Genomic DNA, 9,687 nt, shown 5'->3' on the forward strand with positions numbered 1-9,687 from the left:
AAGTTGAAGTTATTTAAAACCCTAAAAGATTCAGGGCTTTTGGGAAAACATTCAGAGCTGGAGCCTAAGAAGCTCCGGCCCTTGCTCCGCCCCTGCAGCCAACACACTCTGGACTGCTGTGAGTGTTCATTCTCTGTCCATACTCTGATACACCAACCCGACGGCCGACCGTCGGCGCAAAAGGCAGTCTCCCTGAGTTGGTCAAAAAAGTGCCTCGGAACACACCAAAGCGAGGCCGACATGAGCGTATGTGCGTAATACGTCTCCATAACAGTAGGCGGCGCTACTCTGTATTGTCCCCCAAAAAATGAAAACCGGAAATGAGGGAACATCTCTCTAGACCTCGTAAACACAGAGCACGCTGTCGTCAGTCCTTGTTTTCATCAGTGATAGTAGTCAAGAAGGATCGTTGTTGTCATTACTCGCTGACTGAAGAAAATATGATGGCCAGTAATAAGAAGATACTGGCGTTGTCAGCTTGTGCACTGATTCGCTAGTCAAGGGCTAGCACTCCACCAATCAGATTGGTCATTGAGTCCAACTGCCCACTGCCGATTCAACAAGTCAAATCGGCCAAAATGAAGGCCGACGGCTCCTCTGACGGACGACAGCACGGAACACACCGAACAGACTCGAGTCACCAACCTCGCCAGACTGTCCGACAGCCGATTATCGGGTTGGTGTTTCAGAGCCTTAAAACTGCATGCACTCACGGAGCAGTAGGAGCCTTTAGATGGTAATATAAAGACATAGTGTCTTTGCATTAGCCTTCCTCTACCAGCAGGTGTCTCTGTCGTTAAGGCTCCAGAACAGAGCGAGAAGCTGACTGTGTGTAGCACTACATACATCAGCACACTGCTCAGCTCTTCTGTTCTCTCAGTGTGAAATGCTGCAGACAAAAAGACAGACTCTAACCATGGCTAACGTCTATCAAACCATCACATGCTGCATGGGAGGACCCTTTACTGTGTTCTGGGTATATTAACACTCGTTTTGAACTAAAAGCATGTCAGCTGAGCGCACACTTCCAGCTGGTCAGCATGGCTCACACAGGAAACCTTCGCCTGGGGGACAAAAATGTTAATAAAAAATATTGCAGCTTGTTTTGCCACTGTCAACTGCAGCGGTCTTACTCAATACTGGATGGGCAGATTTAAAAGATTGTCCTTTAAAGTTATCCTTTAAAGCTGTGTTTATAGCATCTTGAGTGTCAGAGTATTGAGCATTTTTACTTTGCTTTTCCATTTAAAAAGTTAAATTTTTTTTTCCATGACACACACGAAAACACTATATTTAACAGGTCCCTAGTTTCCTTGCTATCAGGAAAATGTAATTGTATGTAATATGTAAATGTTTTAATCATAGGGAAACATTGTCACAGTGAACAATTAGTACACTTTCTATTAATTCCAAATACCAATACAATTTTTTACCAATATAGCCATCCCTAAGTCAGAGCACAATATGCAAAAATGTCAAATATGTCTCTTTATGGCTACATTCAGACTGCAGGCAAAAGTGACCCAAATCCAATTTTTTTGCTCATATCGGATTTTTTCATGACAGCGTAAACAGCCCAACTCACATGGCATCCGATCTTTTCCAGTTCTGATTTGGGCCACTTTCATATGTGGTCCAAATCCATTACAGGTCGGATATTTAAAAAATGCGACCTGAGTCTGGACAGTCAGATCGGAATTCACGCGACTCTGACGTCACTCTAGAGTGACCATCGTCACATCTCTGCGCCGGGAACAGCACGCCCCCAGGAACAGCGCCAGGCTTTGATGCCAACATGGGCATAACGGCCAATGTTTTTCCCATAGATTTTACATGGCGAAAAACATGTCTATATATATAAGCAAATACATGTTTTTAATGTACACCAACTTACAAGTCTGCATTACAGAACAACCTATCTCTGACGAGCACACACTCCTTCAGGGTGAGCCAGATGAAGGCCACCTGTTGTTCTGTATACTTCCTGTGTTGCTGGTGTTTCACCTCTCCTTCATCAAGTTATAATAAAGTATAAGATAAATAGTAAAAGCTGAAAAACATTAAATGTATTGTCATTAAAGATGTGGATTTGGATGATTGAACATACTAGAGGTTGAATATTCATACAAGTCTTAATTAGGCAAGATGGGAAATAAGAAAATAATGGGTTTAATAAAATGTAGAATATAGAAAATAAGAGATTTATTTATTTGGTACCAAACCCAAAATGCAGCAATGTGACTGAGCTTGAAACACATGTGTGTGTGTGTGTGTTTGTGTGTGTGTGTTTGTGTGTGTGTGTATGTGTGTTTGTGTTTGTGTGTGTGCGTGTTTCTGTGCATGTGTGTGTGTTTCTGTGTGTGTTTGTGTGCGTGTGTGTGTGTGTGTGTGTTTTCACCTTGATGCGGCTGACGGCCTCCTGTGCCTGCATCATGCGGATGTTCTTGGACGGAGTCTTATCCGACAGCAGCTGGGTGGAGCCCAGGTAGTTGGCAGCGAAGATGATCCCATCGATCAGGTCCTCGGGGTCACAGGGGCCCGGGACTGCAGGGAGGACAGGGTGTCAGTCTCACTCTATCACACAATCTTACCCTTCGCACTATGACATTAATATATTAAGAAGAAAAAGAGGTAGAAGTTTGTTTAGGAATCTTTCATGGACATTCCTTCTCTGACCTACCCTATATGGTGTCAAATTACATAATGCTCAACCTGGAGGATGATCAGCAAGATCATTATTTACAATCTGGCAAATGTTCTTATTACTGGTTTATTACTGATCTATAAAGCATTAACAGATGATTTATAAAAGCCACTAGTTACACCTTTTCAACCCTCAACAAAGTATGTCCCATAATGAGAATAATAAACTACTGCAGCAGGACGAAGCACTCACCTTCTACATACGTGGGGAAAGACGCAAGGCTTCTCCTGGACTATTGATAAAAAGGAGAATGATTCTTTCAAACATTACTTCAACTTGATGTGCAAAAGTAAAAAAATGATAGATATCTGATAAATAGTAAAGTGTTGAACACACCTCTTTACTGGAGGGAGAAGAGTCCACGCTGTCATCCTGCAGCAGCAGTCTGCTGGACGACTCGGCTCCCAGAGGAGAGGGCGAGCCTGATCCAGGAGACTGCAGGGAGCCAATGAGGAGCGGGCACACAAAGCAGAAAACACAAGAAAGTTCAATGAAGAAGCAGCTACATGTCTCAAATGGAGGCCAGGACTCATCGGAAAAAGAAAAAGCAGTGGGAGAAAGTAAGACATTCATTACATTAAGGACAGCCAAAAAGAACATTAAAACAGACATAGATTGCATTCTGGAAAGCTGAAAGTTGTTGCGATGTAAGCTGAATTTCACAAGTTTTTTGGTGAGCACCTGAGAACACGTTAGATTCACACCTGTCAAAATGATCTGAACTCAGCACAAAGGTTATTAACGGTGTGGAGGTGTGAATGACACCTCCACAGTCTATTCCAAGCCAACAGAGTGCAGAAAGACACTAACCCTTCGATCATTCCATTCAATTCAATTGTATTTATAGTGTCAAATCACAACAGGAGTTATCTCAGGACACAGGAGTAGGTCTAGACCACACTCTATAGACCCAACAATTTCCCCTCCAAGAGCAAGCATTTGGTGTGACAGTGGTGAGGAAAAACTTCCTTTTTACAGTTAGAAACCTCAGACAGACCCTGGCTCATCAACAGCATTACAATCAGGAGAAACCTCACGTTGAGTGAACAATTATTTACTGACGTGCACAATAAAAATGAGAAATTAGAAAAGTCTTTGGCGATTACACGCCACGGTGACATCATCGAATTCCCATCATGACGTCATCATATGTAAAGGGGGTCGAGAAGCTGTGAGTAGGGTAGAATTATGCAGGCTCCGCTCCAGTGCAAAGAAGGTGAAAAGAATTTAATTTGTGGTGCTCACAGCACTGAAAAGGGACAGGAAGGAACATTGTACCCATGCAATGTTCCATGTTAGACACATCAAACTGGATAGATAGCACTAGAGGGAAGTGATGTACAGACAACACAACAGCAACACGTACAATATGACTCAGCAGTTTATCACGCTCATGAAAGTGCAGTAATTATACACACTCAGGCTGTACAATGGGTGAAATAGGCAAAATAGGTTACATCATTAATTGAAGTAATTAAAATCAATTATATAGGCGCAAATGCCATTAAAAGCAATTTACAAGAATACCACAGAGCCATAATAAAATAATACGGTAATACCACTCGTGGTTTGATTGTGTGTTTATCTTGCAGTTGTCAGCACTTCCTGTCCTGGCTCTGGTCTCACCTGCTATCAGAACTGAACTGAGTTTTGTTATACCGCCGTAACAGGTAGGAGAGGAAAGATGGAAAGTTCCTAAAGCTTAGTTCCATAGAAATGCACGGATAATTTGTTGTTGTGTCGTTAGTGAAAAACAATATTGATCTTGTAGTTGAAAAAGGAGTCTCATATAAGAATGATATTTCCTCCCATGGAGTCTGTTCATTCACAGTCAGAGATTAACTCTTTTTGACTGACAAGATGGTGGAGAGCGTAAACAACAAGTGCTAAAGTAAGTTGTTCAAAACCTTTCTTTTTAGTAAACTCTGGGAACACAAACAATGTTCTCAATGCTGAGGTCATGTGTAGAGCCCCTGGTGAGACTTAGAGCAAAGTCTCACGTTGTGTCGAGCCTTCTTAGTGGTTTAAAAATAGTGATTTTGATGCTATCATAGTAGTGCCCCTAGCTTTCCCATTCAAAAGGCCATTTGACCCAAAACAAAAATATGGTCAATCTTAAAAGTGGCGCTACCGTCCTAATTATGCTTTTAAACGAAAGTTTGACTTGGGTATATTCACAAAAAGACCCTAGGTTGCATTTTGGCGAGAGTTACGCTTTAACAGGGCAAGACATTAAAAACGCACCAACGCGTATGGTCTTGAGCCTTCCTCAGGGTGTAGTGACACAAGGAGACAAAGGGATTGTCATTTGCAGGTGTGCATAGGTGTGAGCATGATTTGTTTTACTTGGCCTCTAGAGGCATAACACTACAAATATAATACACAACACATGGTACAAAATGCAGCATCTAGGCCACCATGTCAACAAAGCCAAATCATAAGTACAGCAAACACAAAATGGCAATATATACTTAGGGATCGACCATTTATTGGCCTGGCCAAATATCGGGACCAAGCTACTTTGGCTCGCCTCCAGCCCTGTCTCTCTCCCTCTGCTCCAGTTTTACTGTGTATTATGTTGAAAGTTTCTGATTGATTAAATATTTGCTTAAAGCTTTTAAATAAAAAGTTGTGTGTTGGAGTTTGTAGCATTCCAAAATCCTAATTTTGACTAAAAGGTTTCATTTTTACTGTAAATTCATATCTGTTCCAAATATCGGTTATTAGTTTAATTAACTACTGATAATCAGTATGGGCCCTGAAGAACCAGTATCGGTCAACCCCTAATATATACTTTAGTGCAGGGATCTTCAACAGGGCGTCCAAGACCCCTAGGGGGTCCTCAAGAGTCACTGAAGGGGGGGCCTCCAAATTATTGTCAGTCTTTTCAAAAATTAAAAGGTCTTAAAGGGGTAATAGAATGATTATATAGGGTATTTTACACTGTTCCTTAAGGTCTCGTAATGGGGTATGTAACATTGGTTGGGCTGAAAATTGCCCGAATGCTATTTTATTAGGCCCTTAACTACTCTGTGAATATGGCTCTATTTGGAACAAGAGCTTTTCTTCCAAATATGGTATGCTCATGAATATTCAGAATGAGCTACGCGCTGATTGGTTTGAGCAAACTACATAGAAACACATGGGAGACTCCACAGCAGGTCTCATTGCAAAGTTATACATTGTTTGTCGGACTATTACGTTATTAAATTCACTTCTGAGACTTTTTAAGCGAGAAATCAACTATATAAAGCTCAAATATGGGACGTTTTACAAAAATTGATGGCTTATTGCAAATTTGGTAAGACTGTGTGTCGGAGTTCAGCTGCCGGTGCTGCCTGTGTTGCTGCCTCGCTGCACGGCCTGCCTTCCTTTACACACCCCGGCTTGCTCTAAGCTCGATTGAGCTCCGTTACGGCTTGCAGCCCACAGCACTCCATACCCGCGCAAAGTCACCGTTTTGGGGTTAATGGACCAAACGCTGCTGCGCTGACAGAGCTCCAGGTCCTGCAGCTCCCCTCTGTGTGACAGTGATAGCGCGGTCAGCGAGCTTGTTACACCAGCAATCTCTTACCACAGTTCCAGTTAATCTTGGCTGGCTGTCGGCATAACTAGCTATATTTACAGTTTGAATTTTGTCACGCCACTTATACAACATATCTCTAAAGGTCTTATAAAGCTAACAACGGTGTCCGATTTCAAGTTAATGAATTTTTGTGAAGATTAGGGGTTTCGTTATCTATGACTGTCCCTTAAATCCTAGCTATGTGTGGCTAGCTACAAATCACGGATAGTTAGCTTCATTTTTGGTGTAATTTCTGTATATTTACAGTTTGAATTTCGTCACGCCACTTATACAACATCTCCCTAAATGTCTTATAACGCTAACAACGGTGTCCGATTTCAAGTTAATGAATCTTTGTGAATTTCAGAGGAATTCTAGGAGGAGCTAGCTCTCATTGATAGAGCTACATCCAGCCGCAGGCTCTATCAATGAGACTCGCGGACAAGCGGCGTTTATTTCCCCAATCGTTTGTTTAAATAACTCAACACATTATAATTACACACATTAAAAGATTAACTGGAACCTGTGGTAACAGATTGCTGGTGCAACAAGCTCGCTGACCGCGCTCTTACTCACACACACCGGGCATTTAGCTAGCAGGAAGAGGGGAGCTGCAGGCCCTGGAGCTCTGTCAGAGCACCAGCGTGTAGTAGTCCATTTGCCAAAAAACGGTGACTTTGCACGGGTATGGAGCGCTGTGGGCTGCAAGCCGTAACGGAGCTCATTCGAGCTCAGAGCAGGCCGGGGTGTGTAAAGGAAGGCAGGCTGGGCGGCGAGGCAACAACCCAGGCAGCACCGGCGCTGAACTCCGACACACAGTCGGCCAAAATTTGCAATTAGCCATCCATTTTTGTAAAACGTCCCATATTTGAGCTTTACATAGTTGATTTCTCGCATAAAAAAAGTTTCAGAAGTGAATTTTGTAATGGAATAGCAGAGATCTGCGTGACCTAGCTAGATTCAGAAGACCACCTGATCTCAGATCAGTTGTGTAGCCTATGTAAATGTTGGGGTGTGACTGTTCTCTTAAGGTTCCGGATTTTGAGATGCTTGCGTAAGCAACTAGCTTTGTTGAGATTCGCCCATTTCAGCGGCAGTTTCAAAATATGAGATTTTCATAGTAAAGGGGTGTCAGTGGGACTTTGAGCTTCTATGTATGTCCTATTTACCCACCGAACTGTCGTTATTCAACTATGGCAGGGTAAAATCGGTTTTGCATTCTATCACCCCTTTAACATGAATCCAACATATTATTAGCAAATATCAATCCGCACTGAAGGTAGGCTTACTGGCCCATAGCTAAGGTAGTCACTAAGGTAGCCATCCACAGATACAGTTCATCCTAAGGATTCACTGTGCCACATATATGTTTTAAAATTTAAAATGTAATTTATAAAATCATGCCAACAATTATAAGGCTTTTTTAAAAGCTTAGTATTCTATGTAAAAAAGGTATGTAAAAAGGCTTTAGGCTGCCCTACACATAATTGTAGGCCAAGTTGATTATGCAACTTCATTTTATACAATATATGTAGTAGGTGTCCCTGCTCCGTCTCGCTTAAAATTAAGGGGTCCTTGGTTTAAAAAACGTTGAAGACCCCTGCTTTAGTGTTTTTAGGAACATATCAATAAGATTGTTCAATTACAAAAAAAGAAGGAAGAGGGGAAAAAAGCAAAGAAACTCTTTTGGGTATTGTCAATCAAACAAAAAACCCAGAGACAACCAAGGACTGGAACCCAGAGCCAAGGCATTACTATAAAAACCAGCTGAACATGGTCTCTATTTTCCACATAACCAGCCACACAATATGAACTATATTCTGCTACAGCGACCTGGGTCTGCGGTTGATGTACATACTGTAGCTTTTTTAATATAATTAACAGAAGTAAATATTTCATTCATCACTTTTGTTTGTTTGACTATTCCTCAACAGCTGTTATGCAAAGATCACTTTTCTTAATTAGTTCAAAATCACACAGGCAGGAAATCGTTAAGAAATGATGACTCCCAACAGTATATAAAGTAGCATTTTTGATACTTAAAATTTTGCTGATTTGTTCTCTTACTCAAGATTCTCTTGCTCTTTAAAGTTCTGAATGCAGGCTTTATTTTTATTGTGTGTGTCATTATTATAGTGTGGTATTATTTTACTCATGTAAAGGATCTGAATACTTTTCCACCAGTCATTGTCTCGGGCTGACAGGCTTCTGTACTTAATAGTTTATCATTATAAAGTCATTTCTGTCAGCTATGAGAAATAGAGCCGGCTCAGACAAGAAATGTTGAGATATTAAGATAATTAAATCATGATCACAAATTGTTGTGTGTAAAAATCAGACAAATACCAAAAGAAAACATAATAAGCTAACAGCACCTCTCTCAGCTTTTGTATGAATCCACAAAAGGGCTTTGGAATGAAAAGAGTGGTCTAATAAACACACACAGAACCCTCCACACATCACAACACCCATGAGACTATTGATTCCACCGCTACAGATATAAACCATCACTTCAACACACCGATGGAAAGGTCAAACTGTCCACACCTCATCTCCATCGTGTTGGCCAGGCTGCTGCTCCTGCTTGGCTTCTTCCTCCTCCAGCTTTTCTACTTGATACATCCAATAGTTTTCCATGGCCTTCAGTAAGTGCACAAACCCAGCTGAAGCTCAACAAGTGCCCCAGATGAAGTAGCGCTGAGAGTTGGCAGTGAGCGGTTAAATGCAACACCAGTGTCTACAGACTGGAGGAGTCAGCTGCTCAGGTAACACTCAGGTATCAGGATTCATCATGGGATCAACAGACTGTCAGTGTGTCTGTGGGCCTTGTTCTGCTCTGTTCACAGTGTGATGTTGTGTCATCTTCAATCATCAAATTCATTTACACTGAATGTCAGGGACGCAATCAATTTAAAGATGAAGTTTAAAACGAGGCTGCATTTTTGTTGTGATCATGCTGATGTAAGCAGGAAAACAGCAGTGTCATTCTGTTATAGGATCCTCACTGAATTATTTACCTAAGCTCTCTCTCTCTCTCTCTCTCTCTCAACACCCTTACTGAATAAATCATTGGGGTGGCGGGTGGGGGGTATTTCTATTGAGGCAGAGACAGAACAAAGTTTGGATTAATCACCATAACTGATAAGAAAGCCACATAATGTAAGGGGTAGAATGCATTACAAAGACAGTTTATAGCAAGGTTTCTGAACCACTTAGGGACATCTTTTCCAGGTACTGGGAACAGACCGGGAACAGACCGGAAACAGACTGGAAACAGACTGGAAACAGACTGGAAACAGACTGGAAACAGACCGGAAACAGACTGGAAACAGACCAGGAACAGACTGGAAACAGACTGGAAACAGACCGGAAACAGACTGGAAACAGACTGGAAACAGACCAGGAACAGACCAGGAAC

At 41.8% G+C, this 9,687-nt stretch overlaps 1 protein-coding gene across 4 annotated transcripts in view; it reads right to left on the reverse strand.

Moving 5' to 3' along the window:
- The window catches only part of apba1a (amyloid beta (A4) precursor protein-binding, family A, member 1a), a 52,851-nt gene that overhangs the window by 24,174 nt on the left and 18,990 nt on the right, over positions 1-9,687 (reverse strand). For all 4 annotated transcript variants that reach the window (XM_028578327.1, XM_028578324.1, XM_028578326.1 and 1 more), the window contains 3 exons: positions 3,041-3,139; positions 2,897-2,936; positions 2,399-2,544 (listed from right to left, as the gene is read on the reverse strand). In XM_028578327.1, coding sequence (XP_028434128.1) covers positions 2,399-2,544; positions 2,897-2,936; positions 3,041-3,139 — 285 coding nt within the window. The remainder of the gene's footprint in view (positions 1-2,398; positions 2,545-2,896; positions 2,937-3,040; positions 3,140-9,687) is intronic.

This window comes from Perca flavescens, chromosome 5 (genome assembly GCF_004354835.1).
Source record: "Perca flavescens isolate YP-PL-M2 chromosome 5, PFLA_1.0, whole genome shotgun sequence".
Classification (NCBI taxonomy): domain Eukaryota; kingdom Metazoa; phylum Chordata; class Actinopteri; order Perciformes; family Percidae; genus Perca; species Perca flavescens.